Here is a 24,885-nt window from a genome sequence, read left to right on the forward strand (position 1 = left end):
TTAACCCATTCTTCACTCAGCTGGGTGGTTGGGGGATTTATTTCTCTCACTGTTTTCTGTAGTCGTACATCTTTGTAGGGTGGAATATATGAACGACACATGAGAGCCTCCCACTGACAACAGGAGCTGTAGATGAATATGACAAACCTGCGTCAAACTAACTGCATTGGACTGCTGGAGCAAGAGCATTATGCCATATTTCTATAAGACCATGTCAGATAGATACATATTTGGATTGTTAATATAATGCATATGTGCCCCGATTTTGAATAATACAGAAGGAGAAATACATCCCTGCATGGATTGCTGCTATCGTTTCCCATGCGTTCTGTGTCTTTAAGAGAGCTGTGTCTGTTTGGCTGCTCTCCAGAGAGTTGAGCCAGGAAGTCCATTTGATGCTAACTCAGCCAGACAGTCACCAGCAGGCTATGCAGCCACAGCCCCGCAGTGGGCATAACGGTCAGCGTGGTCCAGGGGAAGTCCACCCTCCAGGATATCATGTTATAGATATACAGCAGGGTCACAATGCTGCAGGCCCAGCTGGCCTTCTACTGTATATACGGTTAAGTCTATATCTCTGGACCTTTTACAGGTACTAACATAATATGTTGAGTGGAACCAACATGTGCTGCATAGTATGATGACATTATCATATCATGTTCATTACCCAAAATGTTCACAGCAGAAACACCGGCTGCCTCTAACGGGCCTGGGACTGCATTGCAGAGTTCCTGGCAGGCGGTGGCTTCCATCATTATAAAATACCAGCTAAAGGGGGCGGGATTAGGAAGTAACAGGGTTTATGGGAAATGTGGTTTTAATTAGACAGAAGATTCAGAGAGAGGAAATGTATTCACACTTTGTGTCACGGGGTGTGGTGGAGGACTCAAATACAGACAAGACCAGAAGTAGAGTGAAGCAGGTATTTAATGAAGGATGAGATCAGAACAGGAAACTTACAGGAACACAACAGGGAACCCACGGACGAGACAAGAGATGAGGGGGGGGGGATCCAGCAGGACGAGGCAGGACAGGCAGACGGAGAAACCGGGAACAGGACGAGCCAAACGGGCGGGTAGACATGGCCATGAGCTGGCAAGGAGTGACTGAGAGGCAGGGGTTTAAATAGTGGCTGATAGAGGCAGGGGAGGGGAGTTGTGCTGATGAGGAGGGAGGCTGACAGGTGCACTGAATGAGCTGATAGGTGAGTGATAAATAAAGAGACAGGAGAGAAGGGGCAGAGCTGTGACACTGAGTCAGCGTCTCTGTGAGTGTAGCTCAGTTAAATGCCCTGAGGCTCAGGCTGACTGTTTGTGTCTGCAGATGTGGAGGTCGTCTGTAGATGTGAAGGTCGTCTGTAGGTGTGGAGGTCGTCTGTAGATGTGGAGGTCGTCTGTAGATGTGGAGGTCGTCTGTAGGTGTGGAGGTCGTCTGTAGATGTGGAGGTCGTCTGTAGATGTGGAGGTCGTCTGTAGATGTGGAGGTCGTCGTCTTTTGATTGTTCTTAGCATGCTGGTGCGATGGCTCTAGAGATGGCAATGTTTGTCGGTTGGTTGGTCTGTCCAACAGTCTGCACTGAAATATCTCATCAACTAGTTGATGAATTTGGTGATCCCTTGACTTTCTGTGTAGCGCCATCACCTGGTGAAAATGTGAATTGATTAAAGAACACTTAATATGCTGGTTTATGACCAAATATCGGCAAAACTAATTAACTCAAATGTAACGGATGAATTTTCTTGCATTGAAAATTAAATGTATTATTTGATGTTCCGATATGTATTTAAGTGGGTCGTCAGTCAGAGGATCGGCGGATCGATCCCCGGCTCCTCAAGTCGTTGGGCAAACCACTTAACCCCAAACTGCTCAAGTAGGCCATCAGGGTATGAATGCATGAATGACATGTAGTGTTTGGAAGACTAGAAAGGCGCTACACAAGTACAAGTCCATTTATAATTTACATCTGGTGTGAGGTAGAGGTTGCTATTTGTCTCAACAGAAGGAATGACAGCAAAGTATCAGCATTGTGGTACTTATATCTTTGGTATTGATGTTAGACTTAAATGTATGCCGACCAATGTAATTGTTTAATGTGTGCAGATTAAATGAACTATATTGATACGTTTTACCGACACATTCATTCTGCCAAGGAGTGCATAGGCCTACTATACGTTCAAAATCCTGAGCTGGTGCAGAGGAACCGCCTGTATATCGTGACTCTTTAGTGCTCAACAAATCATTGCAGTGTGCATAAACCTTAGAGAAAGAATCAATTAGGGCCTAACCATCAGGGTTATCACTTTTGATCAAACCCTCTCCTTTGAACGCCACGTCAATCACATCACAAGAACCGCCTTCTTTCATCTGAAGAACATCGCCCATCTCCGCCCTCCCTCTCCTCCACGCCTTCATCACCTCTCGACTGGACTACTGCAACAGCATCCTGTACGGCTCATCCACCAAAATCATCAACAAACTACAATACATCCAGAACTCAGCTGCAGTCTGCTCTGCCACTCCACCAGAGACCACATCACCCCAGTCCTTCAGAACCTCCACTGGATCCCCACACAGCAAAGAATCCAGTTCAGGATTCTTCTCATCACATACAAAGCCCTTCATAACCCTGAACCCCTCCTTACCTTTAGACCTCCTGCATCGACACGCTCCCACCCGCAACCTCAGATCCACAAAAGAAAAACAACCAAAAGCAAAGAAGCATGTTCTGTTGTGTTATGCTGCCCCCTAGTGGCAACACTTGGAATTACTTTCACGTGGACAGCAGAGGCCTATGTTTGTTTACCCAACTAGTCACTTTTTTAGTGACAAAACTTGAATCTTTCATGGTATCTGTGGAGTTATGGAAGCATATTGGATCTAAACGTGCAATGATTTGTTCACTGTACAGCGAGAGCCACACATGATGCAGGTTTATGGAGCCAGATCCAGGCCAATAGTTTTGATCATTTGAAAATAAAAATTGAATCTGAAAGTTGAAGTTGTGGTCTCGAACATTGAGAAATACAGCAAAACAAAAATAAGTGAATGAAAGTTTTCTGGGGTTGAATATAATTTTGATTCAGTTCTGGACTTGTTTTGAATAAAATATTTATTTAAATTGTTCACTTTCATATATATTTTGATATTTGAGGTCTTATATTTTTCACTTTCAGATTTTATATTTTTTCAGTTTCACACACACACATATATATGTGTGTGTTTTGTATTATACAGAATATTATTATATGATATATATATATTATTATTATTAATAAGATCTCCTGACGTGTTTGTCAAAGTGTTATTTACTGCTTTTTTTCCTGTTGGAATGAATGTTAAATATTTAACTGCAAAGTAGTAATGCATGTTTGAGAGCTTAATAATTGTTTTTGCATTAAATCATTCTGATGCTGACATTGATAGGATGTGGCACAGCCCTAGAACATGTTCCACCAGCCGCCACTGAGTACAGCTGTGTTGTGTGACAGGTTAGAGACTTAGAGAGAGTACACATGTTATATATTAGCTCCATGTTCTGTACAGTTACTGAATAAATGAGATAAACCGAGAACGGCTCATTTCTAGACAACTTGGTCTTGTCGAGGTGCTGTGTGGTCATCAATGTACTGAGCCGTCTGACAGGCGACCTTTGAATCCAAGCACAGAGCAGATGATGTGGCTGACTTATGTTCACATTCTGTCTGCTTGTCTGAGCAGTGACTCGCCCCTCTGGCTTGAGAGGCACATTTATCAGATTGCCATGGCCCACTCAGTAGTCCAGCTCATCCCTGCTCATTGAGCTCCGTTAACCTCACAGGAAGCCTCCAGTGAGCATCTCCTCTGGCTCACAACACAGAGCAGGCTGTGAGCTTGTGCATCAGGACCACCTCTGTAATGTTGTCTGCAGTGTAGTTTATTCCGAGGCTCGTACACACACACAGTTAACGCGGTCTTGCTGGCTGAATGTATATCTATTGTACAGCCGCCAGGTGGCGTGGTTTTACCGTGAACATCACCCCATTTAGCTACAGTGTGTCATGGTCATCTACAGGAGTGTGCAGGACGTCCTTGGGCTCACTCCACCTCCCTCACTGGACCTGTTTCCTGCTCCACCCACCTCTCTGCCAGCTGTAAGATGGCACAGCCTTTATGCTGGAAATGACAACAAATACTGGTGATGAGGCATGCAAGTGTTCAACTGACAAAGCTAAAGCTTAACCAGCCATTGCTGCAGGAAAATGTGAATATTCTTAAAACCTGCACCATAAACAAAGAGTAGGCGCAGCGAAAGCCGGCTGCATGACAAGAAGCATCTGTTACTGGTGATTGAGACGGAAGCACATGCTGTACTCACATTTAGTAGCATAACTGACTTTGTTGTGGCTTTAGCTTTATAAAGCTCCTCATGTTTTGTTCTTAAGTCAGATACAATTACCTCAGAAGAACAGTGCTTGAGTTAATGTACTTTACACCAGTGGTCTTTAGTGTGATGTAGTCCTAACCAGATGGAGCTGCCAGCTTGTAAAGTTGACTTGTGCAGCCGTGTGAGGTAATGGGCTTAACCTATGCATACAATATTATATACAAAATAGTGGTAATATGTTACCTAGTGGGAGGACGTTTGTGTCAAAGTATCCCGCCATGTTCATGTTGCCAGCTGGCCGGTACTGCCCGACGACAAAGACCCTCTTGCCATCGGTGGCCATACCAACGCCCAGCTCAGTGCTGTCTTTCCACACCACCTGAGTAAAATGACCTGCAGGAGGAATCACAGTGTGGTGCTATAGATGCTGTCTGTCAATGTTGTATTAAATGCATAATTCATAGAACATAACTAAGTAGTAACTTCATTTCTTTCTATTCCTATGGCTTGATTTGTATATGATGCATATTTTAGGGATGCAGATGTAACATGAACTTTGTTATTGACATTTCAGATATGAATTTCAGTTTATGAATTTACCAGTAACACTACTGAATCCAGGGTTACTCCAACTGTAATCCTTCATCTCATTATACCACGAATCTACAGCTTCTTTCCCTAAAATGTGAGAAAGAGAAAAAATATGTACAGAATGAACATAATATGAACATTTGAATTGGTGGTTGAAGTTTGAGTTCCTCATTATAATTCATCTTGTATTTAAAAGTGGAGAACGGTTCTTTTTTAAAAGTTACAGTCTCACCTTAGCAGGGGAACAAATATACCAATCAGCAATAATTTGCACCTTTACATTGAATAAATGACATGATAAAAGGATGGCAAAGAAAGGGGTTGGGTCTATATCCACCTGTCAGATGAATGGGTGCTGAGCTGCTCATGTTGAAGATGTTCTCTCCGTCCTTACTGACACTGTGCTGCAGGGCGCCGATCGCCAGCAGGTGTTCGGCCCATTTCTGAGCTGCAGCAGTCAGCTCGCTGCTGAGGCTCATCGGTGGCGCGCTGTGCTTTGCCCTGTAGGCGTTGTGGGTTTCTAGGAACTCCCTCTGAAAGCTTTTATCTGTAAATAAAAAAAGACATTATTAATTGATGAGCTTTAAGTGCTTATGAGGCTGGCATCTCTCAACATCGTGGGTGCAGACAGGATGAATCCTGCCTTGTGATAAGAGACGCAGCTCTCAATGATCATGTCTTGTGTGTGAACAAACCATGCACTAACCTGCCATTGTGTCGGGGTTATGAATGCTGAAATGACATAAGAACACAGTTATAAATGATTCACAAAAATACACTCAATACACTAAATAATCAATACAATCTTTTAAATGATTACAAATTTAGTTACAAACATTTTATAAAGCAGGTATTACCTATCAACAGTAAATAACCGGCAGAAGCAGTGATCTCTGGCACTCACCTGGTTCAGGGTGTGGAGGATGTCCTGCACAGTTCTTTTGCTGTCTGTATTTATATGAGCCGGTCCTCTCCCTCCTCTTCTATATGTAGGAGGAGACAGACTCCCAGCCCGTGAGTATCTCACTGTGCCATTCATCCTTGTTGAGAATGACTTCAGATGCCCGTGTTGTTTTGCAGGATATTCCACATTCTTTACATGCAGATAAGTTTCGAGGTACTTGATAAGATACAGAGAGTTTCTGTCTGTGTTCTCTCCCCAATCAATGGTTTTCCAGATATACGATGTGATAATAAGAAGAAGTTTTCGTCTTAATCCAGATAATAACCAGATGCATTGCTCAGTCTGGGTTACCATCCGGTAGCTGTCTTTTAACAACAAGCAATTACTGAGGCAATAAAAGAGCATTTGTTTTTCCAAAGAAATAAACAGAGTGCAGATGAGCTGCTGTCAAACAGGTTGTGGTAAACTGTCCGTAAAGCACGGGTTGCTTCCTGTTGTCTACAGTTAACAGGTCGAGGCCTGAATCAAACACAGACAAACGGAGGACTTCAAACGCATGTGGATCTCATTAGTTCACTATTAAACACTTTACTCCTATAGACCCCATGGTTATGTTTACCACAAATCCAACAAACGCAAACAACATAACGTTTATTCTTAGATCATAAAACAGTTAGAAGCATTTGCGACTGTGGCTCAGTGTTAGAGCTGGTCGTCCTTTAATCAGAGAACTGGAGGTTCGATCCCCGGCTCTGTGTTTGAATGGGTATGAATGTTAGATAGGTCGGACGGGCAGGTGGCACCTTGCATGGTATCCTGATGAGTGTGAATGTAGTTTGAGTGGTCGGGAGACTAGAAAAGAACTATACAGTTTACCAACCGCCACTTATTGAAACTTGTTAAGCGTTTATATGAGCTCCTTATAATTGTTGATACTAGTGTCGTGTCTTGCATGCGACAGGTCTGTTGAAGTGATGAGGAAGGATGCTCCGTGGACACTGTTCTTGCTGGTATAATCAAGTTTATTACAAACAAGCAACACATGCCATTACGGACGTCTAGATCGTCCGGAGGTCTCAAGTCGAATCCGAAAGTCCTGCCTTTAGGGCGCTCGCTTCATCTTTATATAGGATACATGTCATGCAACATAAAGGGCGGAACAATGAGAGAATGTATGTGGCCCCCCTCATTCTGCACATCCACCCTTCTGCCCCTGGTCTCCTGCACATCTGGTTTTCATCTAAGACAACTACACTTGGGGTCTTCGCTGTACTGTGTAAGGCCTGAAAATATACCACATATTCCCCCCTTCGAGACTTACACAAAGTCTCGAAAAAACAACAGAAGAGACATACAAGTGTATGATCATGACAAAATTAACAACCCTTTTTTAACATTAAAGCAACGATACGGAGTATATAAAAAAGTGAGAGTGAAAAACCTGTTAGGCAGCTAATTTTTCTTGAAATCCATTAAACAATGTAAACAGGAAAATTCTCTCACGGTCCCTCTGCCAAGGCAACCATAAGTAATACTCCAAAACACTGAAATGAGAAATTTAGCAATTTGTGTAAGGAAATGACTTTAGCAAATACATATGGAACACTCAGCAAATCAAAACAAAACAATGTCCAAAGTCAGGCTGGTCGACCCATCGCACCTTTCTATGGACCTTTTCCTGCCTACCCCACTGTCCCTAAACATCGAGAAAAAGAAAACATCCGAGGTCCCATTATATTTAGAAACCATCATTTCCCAAACATTTAATATACAAAGACGAAAATTCATTTTTAATAATACTAATGTAACATTTCAGTGAAGACATGAGACTGTATAACGCTGCAGTTTTCTCAGCAGCCGTGACTCAGGTGTAGTATCGAAGATGTCTTGAATCTGGATGTTGTATCGCCAGTCCACGTTCAGAGTCCTTCAGATTTTCATGTTTTCATGTTTGAAGTGTCTGAATCCATTCAGCCCATCGGAGTCCCTGACAATCCACCACCCTCCCAGTGGTCTTCCCCCAATATGTTCTAGAATGAAAGAAAAGAAGGCCAGTATCTTTTGCATACAGAACAGATACACATTAAAACATCAAACACCGAATAATAACACTTCTATAAGTAAAATGTGAGATTATAACTCATAATGTCCATTAATCATATTGTTCATTTGTTTCCATACCCCCCCTTCGAGACTAAATAACGTCTCGAAAGAGCAAAACAAAATCAACACTACAAACTACGCAAGCAATAACATAGGTAAATAATAGGATTATAATCATGAGATATTCAAAATGGATATTCCTCCACCACTTCGATCTTTATTGCGTCATCCTCATCCATGTCCGTGTCAGCTTCTTGTAATAATGGCATCAGAGTTTGATCGCCGGGTAGCACAACTCCAACCCATCTAATTATCATTGCCTTTGCAAAGGTCAACAACAGCGTACAAAAACAAAACATCACACACAACGACAGAACTAGCTACCACAATCTGAACTAACACTGCTCCTAGTGGCCCCAATTTATCCTGCAACCAAGCATTTGCAGACCATCCTGCGTCTTCTGACGGACCAAACGCATCTCTTATGATCTTTAATGCCTCTATGACACTAGTCATATTATCAGAACTATCAGGAATCAACGTATAGCAAGCCTCCCCTGTTAAGTTCAAAGTCATACAAAGGCCCCCTTGTTTGGCCAAAATATAGTCAAGAGCCATGTCATGCTTTAGCAACGTCAGTCTGTGGCTTCTCTGAGTGTTTGACAAAAATTCGAAACCTCTTATGGTTTCGTTCGCAAAGCCCTGCAAGGTGTATGTAATGTTGTCGATGTGATCTGCCAAGAATGTCACCCCATACCATGGAAATAATCCTATACCCCACTTTTCTCCTATACTTATTCTCCAATGGTAAGATTCCAAATTGTGAAACTGTGCCAACGCACGTTTCATTCTACTATGTGAAGCGACATCAGATTGGCCCCTGTCTGGCCCTACTCCCTTCTGGATAGTAAGAACCTCATATGGAAGTTTCAACAGTGCCATATAACAGCATCCTGTCCACCCATATGGTAGAAATATGTATGCCTTATCACCACAGACCCACCAAATATCCTTAAAATTCCCTATAGTCACATTCCCCGGCAATATCTGGTTATATACCCTTAAAATTGTCTTCTTTTTGTTTTTTGGTAGCTGAAAAGATGCTTCATACGAATCATTCCTATTCCCATGTTCCATTGTACCCAAGTCCATCATATATTTATCACAATCTGATAACCCCATAAACGTTCCCGGCCCATTATGAGTTGTATTTGAACAAAAACAGCTGTTAGCTCCCACTGATGTCACCTCCATTATATCAGGGACCGCTGTTCTGATATCTTCATGCTGATCAAGTAAATTTACATATGATAATTCCGTCAACCAAGAACAAGTAAATCTAGGTCTAAACAGATGCACTGACCAAGACATCAGTGTATCTCCTGCTGACTGCTGGTGATACAACAGCCATGATAATGCATAACTTTGACACATAGTGGTAAGTGGTTCTGGTATCGTCTCTAAAATTGAAGGCCATGAATTCGGCGATAGGACTTTCACCAGACATGGACCATCCGTTTTCACAACCGATCTTACAGAGTGGGTTATTTGCTGGAACCATAAGTTCCTACCTGCCCAAGGGTCTGCAATTTGTAACACCGAAGGATCAAACCCAAATGCCTTCCATTTAGTGTCTCTCTTTTGTACTGTATGGTATTGATCCATCATGTACTCTGGTGCCTGATCAGAGTCACCGAAGTTATTATCTACGTTTGAAATAGTCCTCTGAGCTGTCATGGATGACTCTCCATGATTCTCTTCCATCCTTTGGTCTCTACCTTCAACCATGTCATTACTGTTGTTCACGCTAGGCTCTATTTTTGATATTAGCTTCTGGGTTGCATTAATCATAACCTTAACTGTTCTAGATGTCATATTAGATGTCCGCGTTATGTTTACAAATGTCTTAGGTGCCACAGATGTCGTCACTGTTGTAGCATTCATCCCCTTTGTAGTCCTAGCTAGAGTAGTAGTCTGAGTAGTTGTATGAATATTCTTAGTTGTTTCTGGAGCTAACGTAACAAGTTTCCACTGTGTACTAATCACCCTTGGAGTGGTTACTGTAGTAACCTGTTTCTGAACCCCTTTAGTACTTCTTTAGTACTTCTTTAGTAGAAATTTCTTGACCTGTTGCACTCGCGAGCAAAATGGCCGTGTTGTCCACAAGTATAACATTCGTTTGATTGCTGTTGAAAGTTTGGATTCAACCTTCCTCCTCTTCCGAAGTTTATTTGATCTCTTCCTCTCCAGGGTTGCGCTTGATCAAAAGCTGGCGGTGGGTAAGAGACAAATGGACTCACCGGCGGTGGCTGGAACGATTGGAGCTGAACCTGGTTCGGCTGAGGCTGTGGTACTCGTTGATCTAGTGGAGCCTGATTCTGCATAACCAGAGCCTGCTTCTTCTCCATCTTCCTGTTATCCGTCAGTTGTATTTGATTAAGTTTCCTGAGGGTCTCTTGGTCCTGGTCTTTCTGATCATGTTCCTTTTTCCTATACAGCTCCACTTGGTGGGCTATATGATCCGTATAGACACCCTTTGTCATGCTTCCAAGACCAACCACCTCTGCCAACTTGCTTCTCACTGGCAGGGGCAACCCCTTCTGTATTCTGGCTCGCAAAATTGACCGCTCCATTTGATTCAAATCCGGGTCATTTCCTGTGACATTTCTCCACACTTGATGAACTCTCGACACATAGGCCCTCGGGTTTTCTTCTTGTCCCAGTGGTTCAATAAGAATATTGTCAGGATGTACATTTGTCGGAAATGTGTCTTTCAGCGCCCTGCACACTTGACCTCTATTTGCAGCAAACAGCTCTGAATCATTCACAGCAGTTCCCACATATCGATTAAGTCCAGCTTTCTGTAGAATCTCTCCCATCGCGTGAATTCCAACGAGGTTGGCCAAGAGTCTCTTGATATCTCCCATGGCTGGTTGCTCTCCCACCAGGATCTCTTCCAACTTCGAAATCCAAGGATGTGCTCCATCTTGAAGAGTAGGTAACTTTTCAAGTATGTTTGACATATCTGCACTCTGCCAAGGCTTATACTCCAAATTCTGTCCTCGGATGACCACGGGAGTCATCCTGCTGGGATTCGACTGTTTTCTAGAGTGCACTCTATCTTTCTTGGCAGATTGGTTGAAGTTTGCATTCTCTACCTCTTCCTTCCGAAGCCACAATTCCTCCAGCTGGTACTCTAGTTCTCTTCGTTCTTCTGGCCTATCAGTTTTTTGTCGTTCACGGCGGCATCGGTCTATGCTTATTTCGACCTTTCTTAAAGTCTTCCGGGCTTCCTCTTCATGGCTCTCTTCATCCTCACTGTCATCAGAGCTAACATTTCCTTTCCTTTCCGCTCTGGCCAGCATCCGCCTGACTTCAGGGTCATATCCTCCCCTGCTCCTGTCCTGGTCGCTTTGGTCACTCTCGTATCCATAGCTCCGCCCTTGCTTCCCTTCTTCAAACTTTGTTTTCTTCTTACTCTTGGATCTTGGATGCATCGTTATAGTTGTCTCCGCTCGTCCTGTTTCTATTATTATGTCCTCCTCGTTTCTGATACGGTAGTCACCCTCCTGACTGATCACTGGGATCTGAGGATAGATTTTCTTGGACTTTGTCCCTACCTCATAAGGTGGCGGTCCCTTCACTGGGTTCATATGTGAGAACAATGAATTGGTGGCTTTCATCAGTTTTTCTGTTTGTTCTGTATTTTGTTTTATTTCTTCTGCATCTTTTTCCCTCTTATCGTTTGCAGCTTTGATCAGTTTCTGTCCCTCATTTTCAAACAACTGGAGAATGCCAAGCTCCACTTGCCTCTTCTCCTTGCGTTTTCTCCCCTTTTTTCCCTTCTTTTGCTCTGCCTTGTATGTGGATACAAGTACCAGCATTATTTTAATTACATCTGGGTTAAGAGTCCCCTCCACTGGCCATGGTTGGTCAATTTCAGGCCAGCGTTTATGCCATTTTTCCGATATTTTTGCAATGTTTGCAATGCCTCTAATTAGAGGATTATTCTTCTGTACCACTTCAACAGGAGTGATTACCTTTGGATTTTTAGTATTCTTTTTCCCCATTATGATGACTTCCTCTTATTTTCCGTTATTTGTACTTTAAGAATTAATTGCTACAATTAAAACTACTCAAGGCTATTTAGATTACTTCCCCCCTTCAATTAACCAATTATCCAATTAATCAATTAACCAAGTATCACTCAACCAATTAACCAATTAACCGATTATCCAATTAATCAATTATCCAATTATCCAATTATTCAATTAACACATTTATCAATTAACAAATTAACAAACCAATCTGTCAATCAATCAACAAATCAATCAATTATCCAATCAATCAATCAATCAATCAGTCAATCAATTATCCAATCAATCAATCAATATTCAGCTCAATCATCAGACAGTCACCATATTGATGTACACCACAGCACAGATCAGAACTAACCACGCACAATAACAAAAATGGACATCTGCAATTGTCAGCAGAGGTTAGACCAAACAATCATATGCCATTAATTAATTAAATGCATTAACTGGTCAATCAGTTGCCAAGTTTTCTATTTATTTATTTATTTATTTATTTCTCCTATCTGCATAGAGCATGTATTCTTTCATGTGTATAGGATCAGGTCAGTATCCTCTTAGGCTTATAAATGAAAGCAGGTTTATATGTGTACCCTCAATATTACCTACGACTGAGAACACATATCACTATGGAAAATGCATAAAGAGTCTGTAGATAAATTTGTACCGGCCTTTAGTAGATTGAAACGTAAGCCTCCCCTTTGACGTCAGCCAGCCACACTCCGTGATGTGCCGGTCCACTGCCTTGCCTCCCCTTGTCAATTCTCATTCACCATAAATGGCATAACAGACAAGAAACAGGCAATGATTTAGTCTCTTATGAAATCCTTCGGTCCCGTTAACAGCATACATAAATATTATTTCTGAGTCGACCCCTTTATCTAAACATTGTAGCATTTAGTGAACTCCCACTGAACCTAAACAGTTCAAATGGCAACGAAATTCACTGTATCTCCCAAGAGTGTTTTCTCATCACCTTTCGACCTCCATCTGGAGGGAGTTTTGAGACGAGGGAGGGGGGAGGGGGGGTGTCAAATTCTACCCTTCTTAAACGAAGTTCATTGTGCATTTAACAGCTCATTTGTTATTTTACGTCCCTTTTAAGAAGAGCTCATGTTTTATTTACTGACTCGTTCAATTCATTAGTCTTCTCAAACGAAGCTCATTGTTTTATGAAATACATCATTCAATTCAATTCACTACGTCTCCTTAAACGAAGCTCATGGTTTTATCAAATATATCGGGCCACATATCTGTCCTTCCAAATTATTAAATGTCCCGTTCTAAAATCACCACCTATGTACGTTTATTCAATCATAATATGTTTTTCTTTCTTTCAATGCATCCATTCTCATCCTATGCATTTTTATGGCCCACATCTGGAACACATCAGCAGCTAAGTTCTACACACCCATACTTTCAGCACTCAACGCACACCCATTCTCCCCTCTCTTCAATCCCAAAGTAAACACACGCACACACAATCTCTTTGCCTTCTACGCACATACCTTAAGCACTTCTAAGCACACTCATTCTTCCCTCTCTTCTCCTCCCAAAGTAAACACACACACTCATTATCTTAGCCTTCATTCACACAGCATGCTTTTGCCGCTATATTTCCTTTTCCTTATAAAATTTATGCTACCTCTGAGGTGTAAATATTCGATGAGAGGCTGCATCAGACACCGTTCGTCAACCAATGTCAGAGTGGTAACAGTCAATCGAATTTGTGAATTTACACTCTCCAGTTATTAAACTGACCATAAGATGTTGTTTCAGGTTTTAATGCGGCCCGTACTACATGCTCCTACACTTGAGGGCTCTACCTATCTGATTTGCGGCTCAATCATATGATCATTTCCTTTATTTCCTTATCACTCTTTCCTTTAACCTTTTACATTTATTTATTCAAATTACCTGGATCCAGGTTTCTCCCCTTTTTGTTTTTCTAACTTAATTCCGGACTATGTCAGAGCCATCGTTACGCGGTGACTAATATGCATGTGTCTTACCGTTAAGAAGTTGAGGGCCCCTCTTCATTAATCTTGCACGATACTATTTAGCACACCTTATTCGTTACCATGAAGCTATTCTAAACTATTCCTTTTCCTTTTCCTTTTCCCCCCTTTTTTTTTTTTTTTTTTTTCATTAAATTTGGCACGGAGCCTCACTTTAAACATCAAATCAACAGGACATGTCCATAACAAGAAGGTTCTTAATTTACGGTGTGTCCAAGCAACTTCACCCAACAATTCCACATAACAGCCCCAATTAATGACCAGCATTCAATCGAGAGAGCTCACCGTATGTGAAGTCGTCGGAAAGCTGCCAGGTCACTGCCGTTCCGTTCGTGACGCCATCTTTGTCGTATCTTGCATGCGACAGGTCTGTTGAAGTGATGATGAAGGATGCTCCGTGGACACTGTTCTTGCTGGTATAATCAAGTTTATTACAAACAAGCAACACATGCCATTACGGACGTCTAGATCGTCCGGAGGTCTCAAGTCGAATCCGAAAGTCCTGCCTTTAGGGCGCTCGCTTCATCTTTATATAGGGTACATGTCATGCAACATAAAGGGCGGAACAATGAGAGAATGTATGTGGCCCCCCTCATTCTGCACATCCACCCTTCTGCCCCTGGTCTCCTGCACATCTGGTTTTCATCTAAGACAACTACACTTGGGGTCTTCGCTGTACTGTGTAAGGCCTGAAACTATACCACACTAGCATTACAAACATCTATTGAGTACATTTTGCATGATGAAGGATCATTGCTCACTGTGTATAGAGTTCTGAGAATATGAGGTATGCTTTCAGAAAACGTGTGTAAACAATTGTAAAAAACCTCTTTAACAGGAAGTTAGCATCTCACTGGTTCACTCGACAATCATTGGATTTTGGGTTGTTGCAGAAAATAAGCTCTGTGGTGACCAAATATTCATAATACTTATGCGTCTTGTTCAGCAAAATAATCTTCCCAAATGAACACCATTTCATGATTTTTGAAACGTGACTACAATGGGCAGAAGTAACAACAACAGTCATGACATGACTTCACCACAAAGCTAAAGGTAGATGAGTGTGTTGGTGATGACATCATGTTGCTACCTGATGAAGGCCGATGCCCCGAAACGTTGTCACTAAATATCTCTGAACGCAAGTGAAGAACACAGTGTGCTGGAGTGTTCTATAGAACCAAATGTTAAAATATCTTTGCTTGTGTTAACCAGAACCAGAATCAGAATCAGAATCAGAATCAGCTTTATTTGACTCCAGTTACACATAACTCTCATCGTACATACACACACATGAAATATATACAATAAACAAGAGAAATATAAGAAAAACAAGGACATTTAATTTAACAGCTATATACAATATAAGTATGAATATATCCCCCCCCAAAAAAGTGTATATATATATATATATATAATACAATAGTGCAAACAGAGGTAGTAGTGCAGTCCATCCATCCATCCATTTTCCTCCGCTTATCCGGGGTCGGGTCGCGGTGGCAGCAGGCCAAGCAGGCTGACCCAGACTTCCCTCTCCCCGGCAACATGTTCCAGCTCATTCTGGGGGATCCCGAGGCGTTCCCAGGCCAGCTGGGAGATATAATACCTCCAGCGTGTTCTGGGTCTTCCCCGGGGTCTCTTCCCAGTTGGACGTGCCTGGAAAACCTCCAGTGGGAGGCGTCCAGGAGGGATCCTAATTAGATGCCCGAACCACCTCAGCTGACTCCTTTCGACGCGAAGGAGTAGTGGCTCGACTCCAAGTTCCCTCCTGATGTCCGAGCTCCTTACCCTATCTCTAAGGCTGAGCCCGGCCACCCTACGGATGAAACTCATTTCGGCCGCTTGTAGCCGCGACCTTGTCCTTTCGGTCATGACCCAGAGTTCGTGACCATAGGTGAGGGTAGGAACGTAGACCGACCGGTAAATTGAGAGCTTTGCCTTCCGGCTCAGCTCCCTCTTCACCAAGACAGTCCGGTGCAGCGCCTGCTTTACTGCTGCAGCCGCACCGATCCGCCTGTCGATCTCCCGCTCCATCTTACCCTCACTCGTGAACAAGACCCCGAGATACTTGAACTCCTTCGCTTGAGGTAGGCACTCTGTTCCCACCTGGAGGGAGCAATCCACCGGTTTCCGGCAGAGCACCATGGCCTCAGATTTGGAGGTGCTAACTCTCATCCCCGCCGCTTCACACTCGGCTGCAAACCGCCCCAGTGAATGTTGGAGGTCAAGATCCGAGGAGGCTAACAGGACCACATCATCTGCAAACAGCAGAGAGGCGATCCCAAGACCCCCGAACTTGACGTTCTCCGCCCCCAGGCTGCGCCTAGATATCCTGTCCATGAAAGTCACGAACAGGACCGGTGACAAAGGGCAGCCCTGGTGGAGGCCAACACCCACCGGGAACGTGTCTGACTTATTGCCGAGAATGCGGACACAGCTCCTACTGCAGTCGTACAGAGACCGGATCGGCCGTTATAACGGGTCCGGCACCCCATACTCCCGCATCACCCCCCACAAGAACCCCCGAGGGACCCGGTCGAAAGCCTTCTCCAAGTCCACAAAGCACATGTAGACATGTAGTCTTGCGAGGGTAAAGAGCTGGTCCACTCTTCCACGACCGGGACGGAATCCCCATTGCTCCTCTTGAATCTGAGGTTCGACAAACAGTCGGAGCCTCCTTTCCAGCACCCTGGCATAAGCCTTCCCCGGGAGGCTGAGTAGTGTGATACCTCGGTAATTCGAGCACACTCTCCGGTCCCCCTTTTTGAAGATGGGAACCACCACCCCGGTCTGCCAGTCCATGGGCACTGATCCCGACCCCCATGCGACATTGAAGAGACGTGTCAGCCAGGACAGCCCAACCATGTCCAGCGCCTTCAGCATCTCAGGGCGGATCTCATCCACCCCCGGCGCCTTGCCACCAAGGAGCTTTTTAACTACCTTAGCGGCCTCTGCCAGGGATATGGGTGGGCCCCCCCCCCCCTAGGTCTTCAGGCGCTGCCTCCTCTGCAGAGGACATGTTGGTCGGGTTTAGGAGTTCCTCAAAGTGCTCTTTCCACCGCCGACGATGTCCCCCGTCCGGGTCAGCAGTTCAACCCCCCTGCTGAGAACAGCCTGGGGTAAGCCCTGCTTTCCCTTCCTGAGCCGTCAGATGGTTTGCCAGAACCTCCTTGAGGCCAACCGAAAGTCCTTCTCCATGGCCTCCCCAAACTCCTCCCATGCCCGAGTTTTAGCATCCGCGACCACCGCAGCTGCAGCCCTTCTGGCCTGTCGGTACCTTTCAGCTGCTTCAGGAGACCCCTGGGCCAACCAGGCCTTGAAGGTCTCCTTCTTCAACTTGACGGCTTCCCTCACCTCCGGTGTCCACCACCGGGTTCTCGGGTTGCCGCCACGACAGGCACCGATGACCTTCCGGCCACAGCTCCTAGCGAAATTCTTCCGGAGGTGGGAGTTAAAGACCTCCCGGACAGGGTCCTCCGCCAGACGTTCCCAGTTCACCCTCACTACACGTTTGGGCTTGCCGGGTCTTTCCAACCGGTTCCCCCGCCATCTGATCCAACTCACCACCAGGTGGTGATCAGTTGACAGCTCTGCTCCTCTCTTCACCCGAGTGTCCAAGACATACGGCCGCAAATCAGATGATACGATTACAAAGTCGATCATAGATCTCCGGCCTAAGGTGTTCTGGTACCAGGTACACTTATGAGCCACCTTATGTTCGAACATGGTGTTCATTATGGCCAAACCGTGGCTAGCACAGAAGTCCAATAACGAGACACCACTCGGGTTCAGATCGGGCAAGCCTTTCCTCCCAATCACCCCCCCCCCCCCGCCAGGTTTCTCCGTCATTGCCCACGTTAGCGTTGAAGTCCCCCAGGAGAACTATGGAGTCGGCAGGCGGCGCACTTTCCAGGACCCCTCCCACCGACTCCAAGAAGGCCGGATACTCCAAACTGGTGTTTGCTGCATAAGCACAAACCACAGTCAGAGCCTTGCTCCCCGCAACCCGTAGGCGCTGGAGAGGCGACCCTCTCGTTCTCCGGGGAGAACTCCAACACAGCGGCGCTCAGCCGGGGGCTCGTGAGTATCCCCACTCGCGCCCGGTGCCTCTCACCCTCGGCAACTCCGGAAAAGGACAAAGTCCAACCCCTCTCCAGGAGCTTGGTTCCAGAGCCAGTGCTGTGTGTGGAGGTGAGTCCAACTATTTCTAGCTGGTATCGCTCCACCTCCTGCACCAGCTCTGGCTCTTTCCCCGCTAGCGAGGTGACATTTCACGTCCCTAGAGCTAGTCTATGCTGCCGGCGATCTGCTCGGCCAGGCCTCCGGCCTGACCCGCCACCCGGTCTGCATTGCACCCGACCCCGATGCTTATCCCTGCGGGTGGTGGGTCCACAGGGTGGCTGCTCCATGTTGTTTCTTCGGGCTGAGCCCGACCGGGCCCCATGGGCGAAGGCCCGGCCACCAGATGCTCACCGACGAGCTCCCCTCCTGGGTCTGGCTCCAGGAGGGTGCCCCGGTTTCCCTGGTCCGGGCGAGGTGGCTGAAGACCGTGGGCTGCTTATCATTGGGGTCATTGTGAACCGCTCTTAGTCTGGGCTCTCCCCTGAGACCTGTTTGCCTAGGGAGATCCTACCAGGGGCTAATGCCCCGGACAACATAGCTCCCAGGATCACTGAGCCACTCAAACTCCTCCACCACGTTAAGGTGGCGATTCAGCGGAGAAGTAGTGCAGTATGTCTGATTAATTGTTCATCAGTGTGACGGCCAGTGGAAAGAAGCTGTTCCTGTGTTGGCGCGCCCCCTATTGAGTAGCCCCAACATCGGGTTTCACCTAGCTGTATGAAATTTGGTAAGTATGTGGATCATGATGGGACGCACAAAAAATCCTATTGGAATTTTTCTCTAAACCAAACAGGGAGTCGGCCATTTTTAACTGTATGACGTTTTTGGACCGTTTCAAGGCGTCATACTTTAACGAACTCCTCCCAGAGATTTAACCCGATCAACTTCAGATTCGGTCAGTATGCTCTTGAGACCCTGGCAGTGAAAAGTTACTCAAAGATCAAAAAGTTATCGAACTATGTATCCGTGGCGTGGCGTCACAAAAACACCATTCGCCGCGAAACAGGAAGTTGTTGTAACTCGGCCGTACATTGTCTAATCTGCTCAAAATGTCTCATATGTCATAATATCCTGAACCGGAACACATCTATAAGACAATTTAGAATCATAGTAATAGCGCCACCTAGTGGCAACTGGAAGTTGTAAGCTTTGTACTTTGACATCCTGCTCCTCACAGATTGATCAGATCCCTCTGTGTTGTCAGAAAAGCCTTAAGACCTTGATAATGCTTCATTGTGAAGATTGTAAGAAGTTGTCGAAGGGCGGCGACGTGGCGGCTTGGCGAATTTCAATCCTTTGCCATAAAGAAATAAAGTGATGTAACTCGACTCCACATCATCAGATCTTTACCAGATTTCACATGTTTGATTAGACTCCAGGCCTGAAGACATCTGCAGTCCAATTTTGAATCATAGTCATAGCGCCACCTACTGGTAACAGGAAGTTAAGGTCTTTATACTTTGGCTTGTTTCTCTTAGTAGATAAATCAAATCAATATCAAATTAGTTCCACACAAATATAAGAAGTTCATAATGCCAGTTCATGAAGCTTTTGATGTTTCGTCGAACGCCGTTGCCGTGGCGATGCAGTCTTCGCCGTTAACAACGAAGGTAATTTTGAGAGGCTAAAAATGCTCGAAACATAAGCAAACTTGGCAAGCAGATTACAAGCTCGAAATGTAGTTATATACATATGATTTTATTGGTTCAGAGTGGCAAATCGGCTCAATAGCCCAGACAGAGTTTCAGTACCACACCCCATGCGACCTGGTTTTGGCCACCCTCCTTTTAACAAGGCTAGGGGACCACCGTCACCACCTCGAGGGGATCGTGAATGCTTTTATTGTCATAAGAAGGGTCACATCGTTGCTGATTGCCTGTCTCTGAAGCGTAAGCAACAGTTTCCGCCAACCTTACAACATCCAAAAGGCAAGGATGAAGAAGCGATATGACCAGCGAGCAGTCGCACATTTGTTTCAGCCAGGTGACAGAGTATTAATTATTTTGCCTGTACCTGGTTCTGCACTGTCTACCAAGTTTTCCGGTCCTTATGTTGTAGAAAAGAAGCTAAGTGAAACAAACTACGTAATCCAAACTCCGGACCGCAGGCGACGCACCAGAGTGTGTCACGTGAATATGATGAAGCAGTACCACCTCCGAGAAGGTCAACAAGGGTCATCCAAAGTCCATGAGTTAAAGACTGAAGTCTCACCTATGGCATCCATTTCAAAGGTTAGCACTCCTGATAATGGTGATGAAGATGGGTTGGTGATGCGTAATGCTACCCCACAGGGGGCAAGGCTAAGTAATACTGAGGTATTGTCCAACTTGCCCCACTACTTGTCTCAACTCCCTGATGACCAGAGAGCAGATGTCATGGAACTTATTAATGACTTTCCGTGTCTGTTCAATGACATTCCCTCCCAAACTTCTGTCATAACTCACGACGTTGTCTTAACTAACCCTATGCCGATCAAGCAGCATGCCTATCGGGTAAATCCAATTAAGAGGGAAGTCATGAAGAAGGAGGTTGACTATCTAATACAGAATGGATTTGCAGTACCCAGTTCCAGTCCATGGAGTTCTCCCTGTCTCCTGGATACCAAGTCTGATGGTAGTCCAAGATTTTGTACTGACTTTCGCAAAGTAAATGCTGTAACTGTTCATGATGCACATCCATTACCTCTAATTGATGACTGCATTGATGAGATTGGTCCTGCAACCTATGTGAGCAAACTTGACATGTTGAAAGGGTATTGGCAAGTTCCTTTAACCCCACATGCTTCTGAAGTTTCAGCTTTTGTGACACCTGATCGTTTTTTACAGTATACCGTCATGCCATTTGGTATGTGTAATGCTCTTACTACTTTCCAAAGGCTAGTAAATGCAGTACTGGGAGACGTTCCACGCTGCCGAGCATATCTTGACGACATTGTAGTCTATTCTGATGACTGGGTTGGTCACATGGATACATTGAGAGAGGTTATCAAGCGTCTTTCTACCGCATCCCTTACACTCAATCTTGCCAAATGTGAGTTTGGAAAAGGAACTGTTCTCTATCTTGGTCAGCAGGTTGGTCAAGGACAGGTTCATCCTGCGGAGGCCAAGATCGCAGCCATTGCGACATTTCCTGCACCAACCACCAGGAGAGAGCTGCGCCGTTTCCTTGGGATGGCAGGATATTATAGACGGTTCTGCAAAAACTTCTCCTCTGTAGCAGCTCCACCGACTGATTTGACCAGTCCCGCAAAGCCCTTTGTGTGGTCTAGTGAGTGCAATCAGTCTTTTGAAAGTCTTAAGAGTATAATGTGTTGCACTCCTGTTCTGGCCGCCCCAGATTTCTCCTCGCCTTTCAAACTGGAAGTTGATGCCAGTGCGGTTGGAGCTGGGGCAGTTCTTCTGCAAGAGGATGACCAGGGCATCGATCATCCTGTGAGTTACTTCTCCCGGAAGTTCAACACACATCAACTTAGATATTCCACCATAGAGAAGGAAGCTCTAGCAATGTTGTTCGCCCTACAACATTTTGAGGTTTACATTGGGTCAAGTGTTAAACCTATTAAAGTTTTCACCGATCATAACCCACTTGTGTTCATCTCCAGAATGTATAACCACAACCAGCGTCTTATGCGTTGGTCTCTAATCATTCAAAATTACAATCTGGAAATCGTTCATAAAAGGGGGTCTGAAAATGTTCTTGCGGATGCGTTGTCACGTGCGCTGTAGAATCAAACATTATGTTTGAGCTTATATGGGTGGGGGTGTTACGTGTTGTGTTTTCTCCCCTCCCTTTTTTTTCTCTCTCTCTCAGTTCTCCTAACAGATCAATCTGGTGATTGGATTCCACCTGTGGGGGCCAGTTGTCCTGATTGGTGATTGGCACCAGCGGCAGGCTGGCCAATCGGTGGAGGGAGAGCCGCAGATAAAAGGCAGGAAGCCTCGGCGTTCAGGGGAACTTCACTTCATACTGGGTTTATGTCACGTCTGAGAACTGAACTTGTTAGTATTGGTGGTGAGAGGTTGCGGACAGTAGGTGAGTCTGGGGTACCCTGTACATTGGCACACACGTAGGATTTTCTGTGTCTAGATACACTAGGCTTATTGGTCGGTGCCTCATCTGTATTTGGGTTTTGGTCAAGCACATGTAGATAAGTTAGAGAAGCCATTTTGTTTGTTGATTTCAGAGGTTAGTTAGTTAGGCCAAGTTCTGTTATCTTTGTTTCAATTGTTTGGCACGACCACACCTGTCCCATCCTCTCCCAAATCTTGTGTTGAGACTCGCTCATCTTTCACTGTCAGTGAGCATAATAAATATTGTTTATGGTACACGAGCTATTTGTTTTTCATTTGGGTTGTTTTGTGTTAGTCCCTAAATCCTTCCCCTGGACAACAGAGAAGGGACGTAACAGAGGGGCTAAAAATGCTCAAAACATAACCAAAATTGTGAAACACGTTCAAAATCCTGAATGTAGTTATCTGATGTTATTTTACTGCTTCAAAGTGTCAAGTCGGCTCAATAGCGCCTCCTACAATATTTCGACGATGCAGCCCTCGCAGTACGTTTCACCTAGATGTATAAAATTTGGTAAGCAGATGTATCCCATGTAGACTTAAAAAAAAGTCTTAGGGGTCTATGCTCTAAACCCAACCGGAAGTCAGACATTTTGAATTTTGTATGAATTTCTCGTGTCTTTTTTCCATTTCCATGTGATGTACTATGAACTCCTCCTCGGGAATTAATCCGATCAGCTTAGAATTTGGTCAGAACAATCTAAAGACCTTAGCGATTAAAAGTTATGAAAAGCTTTAGGTTTCATCGAACGACGTGGATATGGTGTGATGGCCATTTTACATGGTTCGCCATCATCCATCAAGCTGTTGTAACTCAACTGTACTTTGTCAAAACTGTCTCAAACTTGACATGCTTGTTGACTGTCATGGCTTTAGGACTTCTGCATGCCAATATTAACTCAGTCATAGCGCCAACTACTGGCCACCATGGCCGTAAGCAGGATTCTATATTTACAGCGGCCCAAACACTGAACTTATTGAAAAGGTTTGTGGGCACACCATGAGAAAAAGACTTCTCTGATCTAAATATGTGCAAACTAAGATGCTTGGAGAGCAAACGTTAGATAACAGTGGATTTTCAAACCATGTCAGTGGGCATTAGTATAAATGATCTGTCCAGAGCTTCTTCATGAGTATCAGGTTAAACGTTACAATGAATGCTTCACACTACAGTCTAAAGTTACAGAATAACTTAAAATGAAAACAGTGTTAAATTAAAGTGTTCAAGTAACAGCAAATGGCACTGCTGTTTTGTTAACTTTCATGTAAGTCCAAATATAATCAGCAGGACACTGCAGGGAGTAGAACCCCATCCCAGTAAACTGACAGTCTGTTATGTTACAAACACTGAAGCACATTCACACACATTCATTTTCTTAATGATCTTAACAGGCTTACATTTATGATTGTATCGGAGGTACACTCAAAACATTTGAGGCTTAAGACCTGGCAACATGATGCTACGCTGCTGGGCGACGCAGGAAATACCGTTTAACTCGTGCACGCAGTGTATGATGGTCACAGAAATGCATCAACCAGAGTCCTGCCAGTACCCTCGACGTGCGTGAAGTTGCGAGGGCCCGATCAATGCTGCTCGCAGCTTTAATTGGACCGATTTTTGGATCACCAAAGTCATTAAGTTTCATCCTCTGCGAAATATGAATGTCTGTAAAACATTCCATGTCGATCCAATCTAATGTTGCCATACCGGCAAACATGTTCATTATATCCACTTTCACCAAAGAGCTTTCATTGTTTTAACATAACCACCCCAATCCCTCTCCTGCATCTTCTGTGCAATACCAAAATATAGCATATCCTCCCCTTGTAAGAAACATAAACATAGCACAGCAACATAATCCCACCAGCAAATATGTTTTCTTTGGATAAGTGGCAGACAAACATGCATGAACAGAATTTCTTCGAGACAGGGCAACATAATTTTATTGCTTGTTGTGATGCTTGTTGTGGCAGTAGGGTAATTACATTCATTACTAATTGAACAGGTCTGTTTTACTCTGATTATGGTTCTTGATTGGTTGTGTGGGAGTGACTGGATACTCCTGTGTCTGACGTGTCACTACCACTTCTCTACTCTTCCACTCTCAATCACAACAAAATCAATATATACATACTTTGTAATGTTGACTTTTGCTTTCACATAGGACACAAACCCGATCCTGGATGGAAATCATGCATTTGACCCATCCATCACCCCCCCCCCCCCCCCTCCTCTCACTTTTAATATGTCGACTTTCTGGCAAGGCAAGGCAAGTTTATTTGTATAGCACACTTCAACAACAAAGTGCTTCACATAAAACCATTAAAAGCATCAAAACATAAGGCAAAAGAAAAGGAGATTTAAAAACAATTAAGAACATTCATTGAAACAATAAAAACAGTGTAAGAAATACAATACAGTAGTAAAATGCAGAAATGCAGGAAATTTATTAATATATTAATTGAATGTGGTTCAATTAAAGGCAGCAGCAAACAGAAAAGTCTTCAATCTTGATTTAAAGGAGCTGAGGGTCTCAGCAGACCTGTAGCTTTCTGGGACTTTGTTCCAGATATGTGGAGCAGAAAAACTAAACGCTGCTTCTCCATGTTTAGTTCTGACTCT

At 44.3% G+C, this 24,885-nt stretch overlaps 1 protein-coding gene across 1 annotated transcript; it reads right to left on the bottom strand.

Moving 5' to 3' along the window:
* Nucleotides 1-1,298: 1,298 nt before the first annotated feature.
* On the bottom strand, nucleotides 1,299-21,620 carry LOC142933849 (Golgi-associated plant pathogenesis-related protein 1-like). Its single transcript, XM_076078107.1, has 6 exons — nucleotides 21,541-21,620; nucleotides 5,661-5,686; nucleotides 5,292-5,501; nucleotides 4,964-5,041; nucleotides 4,607-4,756; nucleotides 1,299-1,450 (listed from the first exon to the last, which is right to left on the bottom strand). Exons 1-6 carry the CDS (start codon nucleotides 21,618-21,620, stop codon nucleotides 1,299-1,301), a joined length of 696 nt encoding a protein of 231 aa, XP_075934222.1.
* Nucleotides 21,621-24,885: the final 3,265 nt, after the last annotated feature.

The sequence above is a fragment of the Anarhichas minor genome, unplaced genomic scaffold (genome assembly GCF_050575085.1).
Source record: "Anarhichas minor isolate MPS153535 unplaced genomic scaffold, ASM5057508v1 ptg000063l, whole genome shotgun sequence".
NCBI classification, from domain to species: domain Eukaryota; kingdom Metazoa; phylum Chordata; class Actinopteri; order Perciformes; family Anarhichadidae; genus Anarhichas; species Anarhichas minor.